This window comes from Budorcas taxicolor, chromosome 21, assembly GCF_023091745.1.
Source record: "Budorcas taxicolor isolate Tak-1 chromosome 21, Takin1.1, whole genome shotgun sequence".
NCBI lineage: Eukaryota > Metazoa > Chordata > Mammalia > Artiodactyla > Bovidae > Budorcas > Budorcas taxicolor.
This window is the reverse complement of record NC_068930.1, coordinates 34,538,979-34,557,601: the sequence shown is the minus strand read 5'-3', so window position 1 is coordinate 34,557,601 and position 18,623 is coordinate 34,538,979. Positions and strand designations below refer to the sequence as shown.

Genomic DNA, 18,623 nt, shown 5'->3' with positions numbered 1-18,623 from the left:
TGGATCCCCTTGTAGTCCATGGGACTCTCAGGAGTCTTTTCAACACCATAGTTCAAAGCATCAATTCTTTGGCGCTCAGCTGTCTTTATAGTCCAGCTTTCACATCCATACATGACCACTGGAAAAACCATAGCTTTGACTAGATGGACCTTTGTTGGCAAAGTAACATCTCTGCTTTTTAATATACTGTCTAGGTTGGTCATAGCTTTTCTTCCAAGGGGCAAGCATCTTTTAATTTCATTGCTGCAGTCACCATCTGCAGTGATTTTGGAGCCCTTCAAAATAAAGTCTGTCACTGTTTCCATTGTTTCCCCATCTATTTGCCATGATGTGATGAGGTGAGATGCCATGAACTTAATTTTCTGAATGTGGAGATTTAAGCCAACTGTTTCACTCTCCTCTTTCACTTTCATCAAGAGGCTCTTTAGTTCCTCTTCACTTTCTGCCATAAGGGTGGTGTCCTCTGCGTATCTGAGGTTATTGATATTTCTCCCAGCAATCTTGATTCCAGCTTGTGCTTCATCCAGCCCAGCAGTTCGCATGATGTACTCTGCACAGAAGTTAAATAAGCAGGGTGACAATACACAATCTTGACTCACTTCTTTACCTATTTGGAACCAGGCTGTTGTTCCATGTCAGTCAAAAGATAGGTATACATATAAGGGGATTAAATGAGTCAATCCTAAAGGAAATCAATCCTGAATATTCATTATAAAAACTGATGCTAAAGCTGAAGCTCCACTACCTTGGTCGTCTGATGTGAAGAGCCAAGTCATTGGGAAAGACCCTGATGCTGGGAAAAATTGAAGGCAAAAGGAGAAGGGGGCAGCAGAGAATGAGATGGTTAGATAGCATCACCGACTCAATGGACATGAGTTTGAGCAAATTCCAGGAGATAGGGAAGGACAGGGAAGCCTGCCATGCTGCAGTCCTTGGGGTCACAAAGAGCTGGACATGACTTAGCGACTGAACAACAAATCCGTGTATAAGGAAGCCACCAGAGGTTTTCCAAAGTGGTCCTAGCATCCTCACAAGAAGTTTCTGTTGCTCCACATCTTTGTCATCATTATCTATTGTTACTCTTTTTCAATTATAGCTTTTCTGGTGAGTGAATGGTGGTATTTCATTGTAGTTTAAATTTCCCTGATAATGATGTTGAACATATTTTCACATGCCTGTTGGCCATCTCTGCATCTTCTTTTGTGAAGTATCTATCCAAAACTTAAGCCCATTTTGTAATTGGGCTGTTATTATTAAACCTTTTATTATCGATTTGTAGAGATTTCTCCATAAATTCTTGATATCAGTCCCTCTATGAACACATAGAACTCTTTCTCTATATGTTCTATGAGAAGCTTTATGGTTTTAGTTTTTATATTTAGGCCCATGATCCATTCCAAATTAATATTTTCCTTTTTCTAACACATTTATCCAGTTCTTCAAATGCCCTTTGTTGAAAATGATTTTTTTTTCTATATTAAATTGTTATGGCCCCTTTGTTTAAAAAAAAAAAAAGTCAACTGGCTACATGTATGAGTCTATTTCTGGATTTACTTCCACTAAACTATTTTTCTATCTTTATGTCAATACCACACTGTCTTCATTACTATAGCTTTATAATAGGTCTCACAACAGGTAGTGTTTGTCTTTCAACTTTGTTCCTTTTTTTTTTTATAAACAAGATTGTTTTGGCTATCCTGGGTGCGGTAGACAGCCTCTAAGATGTTCCTCAGTGACTCTTGCCTTTTGGATTCTTGTGTAATTCCATATCCTTGAATGGGGACCAACCTACTAGCTTATTTCTAAGAAGCAGAATATGGCAAAAGTGATGGGATTTCACTTCAGAGGTATGGTTATAAAAAGACCATGATTTCATTTTTACTGCTTTCTCTCATTTTCTCACTTTCTCTGAGGGAGAGGCCCAGGTGGCAAAGACCTAAGGGAGACCTCTGACCATCAGCCAGTGAGGGATTGAGATCCTCAGCCCAACAACCTGCAAGAAACTGACTTCTGCCCACAACCCCATGAGTTAAACCTTCTGCTGAGACCGACAGTTTGATGACAACGTTATGAGAGATTTTGAGCCAGAGGCACTCAGCTAAACCTAGATTCTTGACCCATAGAAACTGTAAGATAATAAATGCCTATTTTTCAAAAGTGACTACACTTGGGGATGCTTGTTGTAGTATAATGGGTTAATAACACAATAGCTCCTTTGTTTTGTTTGTCTGTTTGTTTGCTTGCTTGTTTAATATTTATTTTTATCTATTTATTTGGCTGCACCAGAGCTTAGCTGAGGGAGGCAGGATCTTTAGTTGTGTCGTTCAAACTCTTAGTTTTGAGACAGAGCAGGACTGTATGGTACTTGCCCCCCAACCCCCCATCATGTTCTTTGCCTTCCTTTTGCCTGTGGAAAACTTTTGTCAAAGCATAAGTTTAATCAGAGAAGTGAGAATTACTGAAACAAAGGAAAACAGTCTAAGGAGACTAAATAATAATAATGTAATTATTAAGCCAAGGACCTTTAGCTCTTTCTCAAGGGCTGTAGATAATGTTCTGAGCCATATCGTGTGAGCTGTCTTAAAGATACCAAAACACCAGGTGGCAAAGTTAACTGCACGATGACCAGACTGAGCCCAGGACTTGAGCTGCCACAATTCTGAAAACTGACCACAAAAAAAATGAGAACAAGTGCACCCCAGAATTGAAGACTAACCTTACCTAAAACAACCAAGATGACGCTAGTCAGACCACTGATAACTGATTGAAGATGACTGTTAGAGATGACTATATTGTTTCTGCATGTAACAGCATCCCCTACTCTGTCTATAAATGCTCTCCCCCTATGCTTGTCAGGGGAAGGAGTCAGCCTTTGGACAGATATCCGCCACCCTCCCCCGACAGTTACCAGCACCTCAAATAAAGCAAACTTTCCTTTCCACCAATCTGGCCTGCTCATTGGCTTTTGAGGGGCAAGCATCTGGACCCTCTCCCTTCCCTGCCCCCACTCATTTCCATAATAGTTTCAGCATGTGGGGTCTAGCTCACTGATCAGGAATCAAATCTGGGACCCCTTCGTTGGGAGTGCAGAGTCAGCCACTGGGGCACCAGGGAAGTCCACACGAAAGCTCCCTTGTATTCTCATGCAAAATTTAGGATTATCTAGTTATGGGACTTTCCTGGTGGTTAAGAGATAATGAATCTGCCTGCCAATGCAGGAGACTCAGGTTCAATCCTTTGTTCGGGAAGATCCCCTGGAGAAGGAAATGGCAACCTACTTCAGTATTCTTGCCTGGGAAATCCCATGTATAGAGGAGTCTAGCCAGTTATAGTCCATAGGGTCTCAAAAAGTCAGATAAGAATTAGCAACTAAACGAGTCAGTCTCAACAAAAAAGACTGTTGGAATTCTGACTAAGAACAAATTGAATCTATGTTTCAAACTGGGGAGAATTTCCTGATCAATGAACATGGTATGTATTTCCATTTATTTAGATCTTTGATTTCTCTCAGCTATGAATTGTAGTTTTCAGTGTAGACGTCTTACACACTTTTTTCCTAAACCTGTTCTTTAGAATTGTATGTGTTTTGATACTATGTAAATTGTATTTTGTAATTAATTTTCTGATCATTTGTTGTTTGTATAGAAATACAATTGATTTAAAAAAAAATATTGACCTTGAATCTTGTGGTCTAACTTAATTACATTTGTTAGTTCTAGTGCTTTTTTTGGTAGATTCCTTTGGATTTTTTATGCATACAAATTCGTCATCTATTTTAACAGATAGCTTTATTTCTTCTACTTGCTTCCAGTCATTTCACTTTTTAATTTGTCTTGCCTTGTGCACTGACTAGGATCTCCAATATAATGCTGAATAGAGACAGTAAGAGTGGATATCCTTGCCCTGTTTCTAATATATTTAGCATTTCCAGTGATTTTTATTCCCTCTTGTAGATCTGTTGCAGGAAGGGGGACCCCTTCCAGGGCCTGAAACTGGGCTCTTGTCTAACACTAGGAAATGAATTGTCCGAGGAGACACATGTGCTGACAAAGCAAGAGATTTTATTGGGAAAGGGCACCAGGAGGAGACCAGCAGGGTAAGCGAATCCAGGAGAACAGCTCTGTCAAATAGCTTGCAGTCTTGGGTTTTATGGTGATGGGATTAGTTTCTGGGTTGTCTTTAGCCAATTATTCTGACTCAGAGTCCTTCCTGGTGGTGCACCCCTTGATCAGCCAAGATGGATGCCAGAGAGAAGGATTCTGGGAGGTGATCAGACATGTGATGTCTCCTTTTGACCTTTCCCGAACTCTCCGGTTGGTGGAGGCTTATTAGTTCCATGTTCCTTACCAGGACCTCTTGTCCTAAAACAACTCACGCAAATGGTTGCTATGGTGCCTGGCCAGGGTGGGCAGTTTCAATCAGTGTGCTTCCCCTAGCAGATCTATGTTTTCATCTGGGGTAATTCCCATTATAAACCTGAATAAACATTATTCCCTGAATAAACTCTTGTAGCATTTCTTGTAGTGAAAATGTTGCGGTTATTCTTGCTGCTTAACAAGTCACTCAAAACTGGTGCCTCAAGCCAACACCAATTCCTTATTATCGCTCATGGTTTCTATGAGTCAGTAATTCAGGAGCAACTTAGTTAAGTGATTCTAGCTCAGGGTCTCTCATGAGGTTACGCTCAAGATGTCAGCCAGGGTAACACTCATCTGGATGGAAGATCCTCTTCCAGGCTTATTCATAAGCTCTGTTCTTCATCGGCTGTGTTAGTTTCCTGTTGCCACTGTAACAAATCACCATAAGCTTAATGGTTTAAAACAGAATAAATTTATTCTTTCATAATTCTAGAGGGCGGAAGTTGAAATCAGTTTCATGGGGCTAAAATCAAGGTGTCAGCAGGGTTGTGCTCCCTTCAGAGGCTGTAGGGGAGACTCTCCTCTTCTTTGCCTCTTTCCTTTTTCCTCTTCTTTCCTCTACCAGCATCTACCCTTGGCTTGCGGTTGTACCACTCCAGTCTCGGCTCTGTGCTCACACTGCCTTCTTCTCTTTTGTGTTTGTGTCAAATCTCCCTCTAGCTCCGTCTTGTGACACATGGGACTGCAATCCAGTTCAGTTCAGCTCAGTTGCTCAGTCATGTCTGACTCATTGCGACCCCATGGACTGCAGCACGCCAGGCTTCCCTGTCCATCACCAACTCCCGAGGTTACTCAAACTCATGTCTGTGTTGGTGATGCTATCCAACCATCTCATCCTCCGTTGTCCCTTCTCCTCCTGCCCCCAGTCCCTCTCAGCATCAGGGTCTTTTCCAATGAGTCGGTTCTTCACAGCAGGTGGCCAAAGTATTGGAGTTTCAGCTTCAGCATCAGTCCTTTCAATGAATATTCAGGACTGATTTCCTTTAGGATTGACTTGTTGGATCTCCTTGCTGTCCAAGGGACTCTCAAGAGTCTTCTCCAACACCACAGTTCAAAAGCATCAATTCTTCAGCACTCAGTTTTCTTTATACTCCAACTCTCACATCCATACATGACCACTGGAAAAACCATAGCTTTGACTAGATAGACCTTTGTTGGCAAAACAATGTCTCTGCTTTTTAATATGCTGTCTAGGTTGGTTATAGCTTTTCTTCCAAGGGGCAAGCATCTTTTAATTTCATGGATGCAGTCACCATCTGCTGTAATTTTGGAGACCAAAAAAATAAAGTCTGTCACTGTTTCCACTGTTTCCTCATCTATTTGCCATGAAGTGATGGGACCGGATGCCATGAACTTAGTTTTCTGAATGTTGAGTTTTAAGCCAACTTCTTCACTCTCCTCTTACTTTCAACAAGAGGCTCTTTAGTTCCTCTTTGCTTTCTGCCATAAGGGTGGTATCATCTGCGTGTCTGAGGTTATTGATATTTCTCCCAGCAATCTTGATTCTAGCTTGTGCTTCATCCAGCCTGGCATTTCACATAATGTACTCTGCATGGAAGTTAAATAAGCAGGGTGACAATATATACCATTGACATACTCCTTTCCTGATTTGGAACCAGTTCCATGTCCAGTTCTAATTGTTGCTTCTTGATGCATACACTTCTCAGGAGGCAGGTCAAGTCATCTGGTATTCCCATCTCTGTCAGAATTTTCCAGATTTTGTTGTGATCCACACAGTCAAAGGCTTTGGCGTAGTCAATAAAGCACAAGTAGATACTTTTCTGGAACTCTCTGGCTTTCTCGATGATCCAACAGATGCTGGCAATTTGATCTCTGGTTTCTCTAACTTTTCTAAAACCAGCTTGAACATCTGGAAGTTCACAGTTCACATATTGCTGAAGCCTGGCTTGGAGAATTTTGAGCATTACTTTGCTAGTGTGTGAGATGAATGCATTTGTGCAGTAGTTTGAGCATTCTTTGGCATTGCTTTTCTTTGGGATTGGAATGAAAACTGACCTTTTCCAGTCCTGTGACCCCTGCTGAGTTTTCCAAATTTGCTGACACAATGAGTGCAGCACTTTCACAGCATCATCTTTTAGGATTTGAAATAGCTCAACTGGAATTCCATCACCTCCACTAGTTTTGTTCGTAGTGATGCTTCCTAAGCTCCACTTGATTTTGGATTCCAGAATGTCTGGCTCTATGTGAGTGAGCATACCATCGTGATTATCTGGGTCATAAAGATCTTTTTTGTCTAATTCATCTGTGTATTCTTGCCACCTCTTCTTAGTATCTTCTGCTTCTGTTAGGTCCATACTGTTTCTGTCCTTTATTGTGCCCATCTTTGCACGAAATATTCCCTTGGTGTCTCTAATTTTCTTGAAGAGATCTCTACTCTTTCCCATTCTGTTGTTTTTCTCTGTTTCTTTGCATTGATCACTGAGGAAGAACTTCTTATCTCTCCTCGCTATTTTTTAGAACTCTGCATTCAGATGCTTATATCTTTTCTTTTCTCCTTTGACTTTAGCCTCTCTTTTCTCAGCCATTTGTAAGGCCTCCTCAGACAACCATTTTACCTTTTTGTATTTCTTTTTCTTGGGAATGGTCTTGATCCCTGCCTCCTGTACAATGTCATGAACCTCCATTCATAGTTCTTCAGGCAGTCTGTCTATCAGATCTAATCCCTTGAATCTACTTGTCACTTCTACTGTGTAATTGTAAGGGATATGATTTAGGTCATACCTGAACGGTCTAGTGGTTTTCCCTACGTTTTCAGTTTAAGTCTGAATTTTGCAATAAGGAGTTCATGCCCATCAAGATAATCCATGATCAACTCCTTGTCTCAAGATCCTCAATTTAATCACATCTGCAACCCCCCCCCTTTATTGGATGGGGGGCATATAAGGTAATATTCAGTTCTGAGAGATTAGGAGATGAATATTTAGGTAGGGGGCATTTTCAACTGACCACACTTGCTGTTCACCAGAGACCTTAGTTTGCCAGTGGACTTCTCTAGTATACTTTGCTTGAGTGTTTTCCTGACATGACAACTGGTGGCTGGGCCTGGGGTTGTCTCAAGTGTTCTTTACTCATATGTCTGATGCTTGAGGTGGTGAGACTCAATAGGCTGGGGTTTGGATCAACCAGGAAGCCTCAGTATCTCCTCTATTTAATTTCACATGGTCTCCTTCATAGGGGCTTCAAGGTAGCCTGACTTCTGACATGGTAGGTCAGGGATACAAAAAGTGTGTATTGTGAGAGAATCAGGTGAAAACTGTACTACCTTTTATGAGCTAGCCTTGGAAATCACATAGTGTCACTTCTGCTACATTGTAGAAGCTGGTCATTAAGGCCATCTCATATTTAAGAAAAGGAGAATAAGACAATTGATGGGAAGAGTGTAAAGAATTTGCAGACATGATTTCAAGTCATCACATAAGTGTGCTAATGAAAAAACTCATATTTCATTTAGATATCATTTCACTTTAAAAAAATTATTGAAAATGGTTGATTGACAATGTTGTGTGAGTTTCAGGTGTACAGAAAAGTGATTCAGTTATACATATATGTGTGTGTATACGTATGAAAAAAATATACATATATACACATTCTGTTTTCGACTATTTTCCATTATAGGTTATTAAAAGGTATTGAATATAGTCCTCTGTACCAACAATAGGTCCTTGTTTGTATCTATCTCATATTTACTTTCATTTTGAAAGATATTTGATGTTTTACAGGTAGCTGAGGCTCCATTAATTTTTTTTAATATAACAGCTTTATTGAGATATAAATTGCATACCATAAATTTTACCCATTTAAAGTATAAAATCCAAAGATTTTTAGTATATTTCTAGATTTGTGCAAACATCACCACAGTCTATTTTAAAGTATTTTCATTACCCGAAATGAACCCCTAACCCATTAGCATTTCTGTTTTCCCTCAAGCCCCCAGCCCTAGGCAACCACTAATCTAATTTTGTCTATATAGATTTGCTTAGCCTGGATGTTTCACTTAGATGATCTGATATGATATATCATCTATTGTGAATGGCTTCTTTTATTCAGCATGTTTTCATGATTCATATTCATGTTGTATCACGTATCAGTACTTCATTATTTTTATGGCCAAATAAATTCCAGTGTATTGACATGCCACAGTTAGCTTTCTCATTTATCGGCTGATGAACATTTGAGTTTTTATTTTCTGGCTATTATGAATAATGCTTCAATAAATATTTACGTATAAGTTTTTGTATGGACATATGTTTTATTTCAGATATAAACGTAAAAGTGGAATTGTTCGATCATATAACTCCATGCATAATCTTTTGAGGAACTAGCAGACTGTTTTTCAAAGCAGCTGCATTACCTACCACCAGCAGTGTACAAGAGCTCAATTTCTCCACATCCTCACTTGTGGAATCTTAGTTCTCTGACCAGGGGCTGAACCCATGCCCTGGGAAGTAATGGTGCAGAGTTCTAATCATTGTGCCATGAGGGGATTCCCAGTATCCATCTTTTTTATACAGCCGCTCTGGTGGGTATGAAGTGTTACCTCCTTCTGATTTTGACTTGCATTTTCTGATAGGTGATAATGTTGGACATCACACATTTCTTCTCCATTTGTTTATCTTTGGAAAAATGTCTATTCAAATCTTTTGCCCAGTTTCAATTGGGTTATTTTTCTTTTTTGTTGAATTATTAGAGTTCTCATGCTGCTGCTAAGTCGCTTCAGTCGTGTCTGACTCTGTGCGACCCCATAGACGGCAGCCCATCAGGCTCCCCCGTCCCTGGGATTCTCCAGGCAAGAACACTGGAGTGGATTGCCATTTCCTTCTCCAAGAGTTCTCATATCAGGATAAATGATTTGCTAATTCTCTTATCAGATAAATATTTGCTAATCTTTTCTTCCATTCTGTGGGTTATCTTTTCACTTTCTTGATGATGTCCTTTGAAGCACAAAGAGATTTAATTCTGATGTAGTCCAATTTGTCTATGTTTCTTCCGTTTCTTGTGCTTTTGGTGTCATAGCTAAGAAGGTTTTACCTAATTCAAGTCTATATAGATTTATTCTTATATTTTCTTCTAGCATTTTTACAGTTTAAGCTCCTGCATTTAAGTCTCTGATACATTTCAAATTAATTTTTTGTGCATGGTGTGAGGAAAGTGTCCAGCTTTATTCCTTTGCACATGGATATTGAGCCGCCCCAGTCCCACTTGTTGAGAAGAATACTTCCCACATTGAATTGTCATGGCACCCTTGTTGAGAATCAGTTCAGTCGCTCAGTCATGTCTGACTCTTTGTGACCCCATGGACTGTAGCACGCCAGGCCTCCCTGTCCATCACTAGCTCCCAGAGTTTACTCAAACCCATGTCCATTGTGTCGGTGATGCCATCCAACCATCTCATCCTCTGTCGTCCCCTTCTCCTCCCGCCCTCAGTCTTTCCCAGCATCAAGGTCTCTTCAAATGAGTCAGCTCTTTATATCAGATGGCCAAAGTATTCGAGTTTCAGCTTCAACATCAGTCCTCCCAATGAATATTCAGGACTGATTTCCTTTAGGATGGACTGGTTGGATCTCCTTGCTGTCCAAGGGACTCTCAAGAGTCTTCTCCAACACCACAGTTCAAAAGTATCAATTCTTCAGCACTCAGCTTTCTTTACAGTCCAACTCTCACATCCATACATGAGTCCTGGAAAAACTGTAGCCTTGACTAGACAAAGACTTACTTTGTTGGCAAGTAATGTCTCTGCTTTTTAATATGCTTTCTAGGTTGGTCATAACTTTCCTTCCAAGGAGTAAGCGTCTTTTAATTTCATGGCTGCAATCACCATCTGCAGTGATTTTGGAGCCCCCCAAAATAAAGTTTGCCACTGTTTCCCCATCTATTTGCCATGAAGTGATGGGACTGGATGCCATGATCTTAGTTCTCTGAATGTTGAGTTTTAAGCCAACTTTTTCACTCTCCTCTTTCACTTTCATCAAAAGGCTCTTTAGTTCTTCTTCATTTTCTGCCATAAGGGTGGTATCATCTGCATATCTGAGGTTATTGATATTTCTCCCGGCAATCTTGATTCCAGCTTGTTGAGAATCAATTGACTATAAATGTGAAGGTTGATTTCTGTATTCTGTATTCTGTTGCACTTATCTGTATGTCTGTTTTACGCCAGTACGCCTTTATCCTGATTATTGAAGGACACACTGTGCGTGCGTGCTCCGTCTCTTCAGTCGTGTCTGACTCTTTGTGAACCTATGGACTGTAGCCTGCCAGTCTCCTCTGTCCATAGGGTTTTCCTGGCAAGAATCCTGGAGTGGGTTGCCATTCCCTCCTCCAGGAGATCTTCCCCACTCAGGGACTGAAACTGCGTGTCCTGCATTGCAAGCAGATTCTTTACTGCTGAGCCACCATGGAAGCAGGACACTGTAGGTTTATAGTATGTTTTGAAATCAAGAAGTGTGGATCCTCCAACTTGTTCTTTTTCAAGATTATTTTGTCTATCTGGGTCTTTTGAAATCTCATAGTAATTTTATACCAGTTTGTTAATTTCTGCAAAAAAACCCAGCTAGGATTTTGATAGGGATTATGTTGACCTGTAGATCAATTTGGGATCTACAATATCAAGTCTCTTGATCTTGAGATGCCTTTGCATTTACTTAGCTTTTTGTCATCTTCTTTCAGCAATGTTTTGTTCTGTTCAATTTAAAAATCTTTTTCTCTCTGCTCTTTGGATTGAATAATTTCTATTATTCTGTCTTAAGGGGAATGAACTTTCAGGTATATGAACTTTTCAATCTGCTGTCAAACTCATCTGGTAAATTTCTCATTTCAGAGATTGTCTTTTTCTTATACTTTCTATTTTTATGTTGTGATTTTCCATTGGTTCATCAGTTGTATCATTTTTTTCTTTAAATTATTGAACAGTTAGTAACCATTTTAAAGTCTTTGTATGCTTATTCCAGGGCTTCCCAGATGGCTCAGTGGTAAAGAATCTGCTCGCCAATGCAAGAGACTCAGGAGACTTGGGTTCAATCCCTGGGTCGGGAAGATCCCCTTGGGTAAGAAATGGCAACCCACTCCAGTATTCTTGCCTGAGAAATTCCATGGACAGAGAAGCCTGGTGGGCTATAGTCTATAGGGTCGCAAAGGGTCAGACAGGACTGGGCAATTGAGCATGTACGCATGCTTATTCCAACATTTGTGTCATGCCTGAGTATGTTTCTATTGGCTATTTTCTCCCATTGATTTTGGCCCACATTTCCTGATTTTTCAGATGTCTGATCATTTTTATTACATGTTGGATATTGTAATGACATGTCAGGAGTATATTGATTTGAAGAATTTCAGATTACATGTGCATTAAACTAGTGTCTCAACCACAGTGCTCTGCCCTCCTGAGTCAGTTTCTCCTACCAAAGCCCATGTTGCTGAAGTGTGTGGAGAGGAATAAGGAGCCTCAGAGAGCCTCACTCAATTTTAGGCAGTGCACATTATGGTTCATAACATAAAATCTGGAGCCAGATTGCCTAGAATTGAATCCCAACCATTCTAGTTATAAGCTCTGTAGACTTTAGCAAGTTGCTTCATTTCTCTGTGCTTCATTTGCCTCTTTCATGGGGATTATAATTTAGTACCTGCTTTCTAAGATTGTTGAAATAAGTAAATGTGTTGACACGTATGACATTATTGGAACAGGGTCTGGCACATACTAATTGTTCAGTAAGTATTAGTTCTCACTGTTAGTAAAGTGAAATGATGTTCTCCTAGGAGATCAGTCTCCTGTGTCCACATTGTACAACACCCTTGCCTGCCATGCTCACAGATGTCTCGTGTGTGTGTAGGCCATATATGTGTCTGTCTCCTTCATGCCCATCTTTAGACCGTGGGTTCCTCCAGGACAGGGACTAAGTCTGGGAGCCAATATCCATAAGCTGCAAGGGGACAACACCCCTGTTGGCAGAAGTCTAAACCCCAACCTTGCCCCTATCCTGACACCATGAAGTTTCCCTGGCTAAGAACTGGTCCAGAACCTGAAAGATGGCAGTGTTCTTCCTTCCTCTCATCTCCTTAGTAGGAACGTGGAAAACTACCTCTCATCAGAGCTGGAATTTAGAGACCATCCCTTCCACCCCTGCATTTTATAGATGGACTAACTGAAGCCATAACAGGAGAAAAAGTGTAACGCAAAGTCAGGCTTGCGGGTCTTCAAATAAAAACGGCGAGTGATGGGAGATGGCAAACTTCTTTGCTGTGTGTCAGAATTGTGTTAACTCCAAGTTTCACACTGCCCTCCCAGTTATGATGCAAAACACCAGTTGACAGTTCTCTCTGTCAGTCATCAATACAACAGGAGAAAATGGTTTGAGGATTTAAACCTTGCTTCTACCCCCAAATTTTTCAAAATTTTGGAGGAAGGGTGTAATAAAAACGTCTAATGATGAATGCTCGGGAGTGGGAGTTCACAGGACCATGGGACGCCCACCTTTCTACACCTCACTCGCTTTGGCCCCTGCCCCTCCCACTCAAATCACCCAGCAGGCCTGAAACTATCAAGTCCAGCCTGTTAACAGCATAAACACTGAAGCTGCCCAAGTTTGCACCCTACTCTGCTAACCAAAAGACCTTTGGCAAGTTACGTAATCTCCTTGTACCTCAGTTTCCTCATCTGTAAAGTGAGGATAGTGATAGGAGCTGTTGAGCTATTGATAGTGATTGGGCTGTTGAGAGGACTGAATGTGTCAATATATGTATAAGGTGCACAGAACCCTGCCTGGCACACAGTTAGTAGTGCAAACGTGTTGATTATTAGCCATTACTAACATTATTCTTGCCTTGTTCTCCCCAGCTTCTCAGGCCTTGGAGTCCAGAAACACCCAGTCCTGTATCCTTGTCCTTGCCGGGCACAGCAGAATTCCAGCCCAGACATCCAAATTACCAGTCATAGACAGAAAACTGGAAAGCCCTCTGCCTGTGACTTGCCTGGGGAAACTGAGTCCCAGAGAGGACCAGGGACTTTCCCAAGGTTATCCAACTGAGGTGGAATTTGAACTAGAATCCATGTGTCCCAGTGTCCAGGGACCTGTCTAGGGCATGACCAGACTCCTCCTAGGCCATGCAGAGGACCTTGGTGTGACTTTGTAGGCTGTGTGATTGGCTTGAGAAGGTTAAGCATTCGGTGCTGCAGATTGGGTTAGAAGTCAGCTGACTGGTGGGATGCCCACATCCACCATGGCAGGAGCCAAGATGAAGCTGAGACAAGCCTTTGGCCTCTCAGCAAGCACTCCTGTTAGGCAAAGATGGAGGAGAAACACTGAGCCTCCTTGCACTGGGGATAAGTCACAGCCAAGGGCCCTGGGTGCCTGCCCCAAATATGTTCCTTCTGATGGACCTGGCAAGATATGTCTTGGGCCACCCCTGCCCTGCCCTCACCCTTTCTGAGAAATCATGTGTCCCCAGAAGATCTCTGCCTTGGATGAGTTCCCTCTGTGGGCTGGGGTCCCAGGCCTGGGGATGGCCCACAGCCTGAGTCTGTGACACTTGGACACTCTCCTGTCTGCACCAGCTTCCTCTGCTCCACCACTGCCTGGGGCACTTGTCCTCTGCCTCATGTTAAGTAAACCTTCACCCCTATCCAACTTTCCTCCTTCAATTTTCTTGTACCCTTACCCCAGCCTGGTCTGGTGACCCCACAGTGACCTTGAAAGCATCTTTACTTATTAACTGTCAATTCCATCATCTCTAAGACTTTGAGGCAGCGACCAGGCTCTGCTTTTGAGACAAGGGCTCCCCTCTGCCCAAAGTCTCCCAGCAATGTCTGCAGAGGAGGTACTCAGTAATTATAGTAAGAAGGAGGAGCCTCGTGGAGCTGGCAGTCATGGGGCAGGCAGAGAGCATTTCCAACTCTGAGAATATGGGCTTAAGACTTTTATTTCATAGTAGACAATTCGGTTTTAAAAAGTAACACCCAGCCTCTAAACGTTAAGTGCTCTGGGATGGACACAGCCAGCATGGCTCCAGCAAGAAGCATTAGAGCTGGGGGTCCTTCCCAAAGGGCTTCCTGGAGGAGGAGGGGTCTGAAGAACAGTAGGAAACATCTGCCAGGGAAGGCAAGCTTGCAGCTTTTGAGAGGGGATAGAAAGGGTTGATGACACATTTCCCAAGTCCTCTTGCCTAGAATAAGCCCATTTGCCCAGCCTCCTCATCAGTTTGGAAACTCTGCATTTAGAGGAGTTGTCAAGCCGCCTGGGAGCTGAGGGATCTGTGCATGCATTCCTGCTAGCCCCCCAAAGTGAGGACATTTCTCCCGCCATCGCCCCCAACTTTGACCCCCGGTGCCAACTCCAACATCAATGCTCTATCCTCACCAGGAAAGTGGGAGGAAGAGGAAAAAAGTGGGGCGACCCATACTGTCTTTAGGACAGAGGAAGGATCCGCATTTCTTTCTGGGGTTCACTGGGGTTGGGGTGTATAGATTTCCAAAGCACCCTGGGTGCCCTGAGACTGCAAGAGCATTTGGGCACATTGATAGGGGTGAGCGGAGGGCTTCCAGCAAGTTCTCAAAGGGGCTCCTGACCTATGAGAGGCTCAGGGGCAGCACCCCAGACCTGAATTGTCAGGTACCCCGAAGTGGTAGTGGGCGAGGATCACTCTTAAGAAAAACACTGTTAAGAAATTGGAATTTGAAAGGGGAGAATTCTCTTGAAGTTGGTGAGCTGGTAGTGACATGCCAGCTTAGTGTAGCAATCCGGGAGTCAACTGCCATCTGAGTGGGTGGAGAGCCTTGGAATAACCCCTGCCCCATCCTGCTGTGGCCCCCTGCACCTGAGCCTTCAGTTTAGGCCTTGTTTAAATTTTCCCCTAACACCCAGTGGCCTCTGTTTTTTCACCTCTTCCAACACCTTCTTACCCCAGAGGCAATTGGCAGGTGACAACTCAGGTGGGAAGGGGATTTGGGGTGGAAGGTGAAATAGCACAGTGACTGGCAGGGGCATTTCCAGAGAGCAGGGCCCAGGTTTTAGAAGATGCAGACATAATGCCACAAACCCGAGTCTCTGGAATGAGGTGGAAGTGGTGAGGGTATTAGAGGACAAAGGGCAACGTGCAGAGGTACTGTCTCCATGGAAGAGGGGCTCTCTAGAGGCAATGTGAGATGGAGCTGTCAGCCGAGTTTTATGATGCAAATAATGGTCAAATTCAGCTTACATGGTATCCTGGTTTCAAAGTCAGTTATGGAAAGCTGGATTTCAAATGACATCTCTGCCTCTTGCTGGGCGTGTGACATCGAACATGTCTAAAGCTCTCAGGTAGCACTGACATATACACCATCATTTGTAAAATATATGGTTGGTGGAAAGTTGCTGTATAGCAAAGGACAGCCTGGTGCTCTGTGATGACCTAGAGGGGTAGGAGGGAGGTTTAAGAGGAAGGGGATATATGGAACCTTTCCCTTCTCCAAGGGATCTTCCTAACCCAGGGATCGAACCCAGGTATCCCACATTACAGGCTTATTCTTTACCAGCTGAGCCACAGAGAAGCCCATGTATATATACAATTATTTTTTGTGTGTGTGTGTATATATATATATATATATAAAATTATGACTGATTCACGTTGCTGTGCGGCAGAAACCAACACAACATTGGAAAGCAATTATCCTCCCATTTAAAAAAAGGGGGAGATAAAAGAGGAAGGAGAAAAAAATAAAATAAAGCTTTCTGGGCCTCTCACCTGGAAAATGGCACCATTAATCCACATGGGGCTGTTGCAAGATGCGACGAGCCAACACACATAAAACACTTGGTGCAATACGTGTATTTACTAAAGAAAAGTTTGAAAAAACAGAGAAAAAGAAGGTCAGGTTGCCTGCCTAACCCCTGGGGCCAGCACCAGCTCCAGGCAGAAAGCCCTGCAGCAGGAACAGTGTCTTCCTGCGTCTCTGCCAAGGATGACAGACAACACACCCACTGGCATCTGCAGGCTCCTCCCTCGCTTCCCGCCCCTTTTTATGTGAGCCTCACAGGTGGGCAGCAAGGACCTGTGCCAGGTAGATCAGAGGTATCTGTGGCCACACCTCACCGGCAGTGCCAGGGCAGACTGGGGCGGGTCCCCATGCCCGCCCAGCCCCACTGCCTCATCACCTGGGACCAGGGACCCTGAAGCACTGGCTCCCACACCTGCGATGCCTTAGCTGAAGGAGCACAGCGAATGCTGTGCCCTGTGCCTACCAGCCGCAAAGAGGAAGGTGAGCACCCTGTGGCAGCCAGACCCTCCCTGGAGGTACACAGTCCATCACTGTAAGTCCTTGGTGGGAGTCTTCCGGCTGGGAATTAGGGATCGCAGGAGAGATGCCAGGGCAGCCTTATCTTTGAGATGAGACAGGCAGGTCAGGCCAACTAAAGAGCGGTATGGAGTGCGGGGTCTGCTGTGCGGGGCAGCTGGGAAGCCAGTAGGAAGTCACCGCCGTCAAGAGCTCCAGCTATGCCGAGGGACCAGTCTGTGCGCCCAGGACCGTGGGATCAGAAGGAGGCACAGCTCCCCTCCCTGCTTGGGAGGTTTTAGGATTTGGGAAAGTATCTGGACAATGCCCTCAACTGAAAATATCCTGCAGCACGTAGAAGACAGGTTCTCCCTTTGCCCCCAGGACAGAGAGAGGTGAGAACCAGAACAAGAAAGGGATGGGAAAAAGTGGTGGTGGTGGTGGTGGTGGTAGGGGTTTACTAACAGTTGGCAGGAGTCAGGAGGCTGGGAATCTGATGTGTTTTCTCATCCTGGTAACTGATTGGCCCTGGGGCCCAAGGCAGCCACCTGCTGCGAGGCTGTGTCATTCCCAATGTGATCAGAGCATGTGGGCTTAGGTGATGGTGAATTACAGACAGGTACTGAGGCCAGGAACCAGTGAGTCATGCCCTGGAAGGAGGGCAGTCGCCCCAGACCCGGCCAAGCCACAGGGTGACTCCCTCTGTGTCTCTGTTGCAGGGTGGTTTGGAGGTGCTGGGCCTCTCTGGGGCTGATGCAGCTCTCGCAGGGGACGCCTGAACAGGCTCTCTGAGGTTCTCGTTCTCTCCGGGGTGAGCTTGCAGGGTGTGGCCACCTCTCGGGGACCATGCCAGAGGCACTCCTGCTCAGGTCTGCCAGCTCCATCCTGAGGACCGTGTAAGGAACAAGGATCCTACCCTCCTCCCACCTGGCTCCCACACTGCCTTCCAGCAAGGAGAGTTCTTGGGCTCGGCAGGGTACCTGGACCCCCAAACTTGGATTGGGACTTTTCACCCTATTTAGTAACCCTCCTAATCTCACCAAAGAATTTCCTCCTACTTATTCACCAAAAGCTTTGTGAGAGCCTAAGCATTACACATATCCTGTTATCCTCACAATAGCCATAGGATTTAGGCAGAAAACTTGAGGCTCAGAGAGGTACATAACTTGCCAAAGGTTGTACAACAAGTAAAGTGGCTTGAACCCAGGCAGGCCAACTCTGGTAAATCTGAGTGCTCTACTGTTTCAAGAAAGCATTTATGGAGTACTTACTGCATACAGAGCAGAGTGCTAAATGGGAAGAAAGGGCAACAGAAACAAATAGGAGCTGGATCTCCATCCATGAGGGGTTCATATGGAAAATGAAGGCTCCCCTTGACTTAAATGTCACACACATAGTGACGACTTGAGAAGGATCATATCCAACCAACATTTACTGAGCTCCAACTGCCTGCCAGAGAGCACTTAGGGCCAGAGGACAGGGTCAAATCAGGCACGACCCCTGCTCTCAAGAAGCTTCCCAAGCTACGGGTGGCCTTCAAAGCCCAAACCCGTGTGTTTGAGGGCTATAAGTGTGAGAGGGCATTGGGGATCATCCAGGAGGGCTTCCCCGAAGGAGGAGCTGAAGGAAGCTATTGGCAGGCTCTGTCTTTAAATGATTCCCATCAGATCTTCTGGAAAGTTAGGAGGAGGAAGGAGAGCCAGTTTAGGGAAAGGAGAGTGCAAGCCCTCCCAGACGCCTCTGCTTACCTCCCACACCGCAAAATATACCTGGTCGTACGTGACCTCCAAGTGTTTCTTGCTCTCAGTGCTACTATTGGGCAGATGCTGAAGGAGTTTTTGCTTCTGTGAAAGTGAGTAAGGCAAGATGCTCACAGTCCGTGTGTGTGAACTGGGGCTGACGGCAGTTTGCATCCTTGTGCTAAGTCGCTTCTGTCACGTCCGACT

At 43.9% G+C, this 18,623-nt stretch overlaps 1 protein-coding gene across 1 annotated transcript in view; it reads left to right on the top strand.

Annotated features, from left to right (window-relative positions):
- The first annotated feature begins 17,523 nt into the window (after positions 1-17,523).
- ACSBG1 (acyl-CoA synthetase bubblegum family member 1) overlaps positions 17,524-18,623 on the top strand; it is a 46,009-nt gene continuing 44,909 nt past the window's right edge. The window contains exon 1 of the mRNA XM_052659474.1: positions 17,524-17,573. Within this exon, the coding sequence (XP_052515434.1) occupies positions 17,524-17,573 (50 nt within the window). The remainder of the gene's footprint in view (positions 17,574-18,623) is intronic.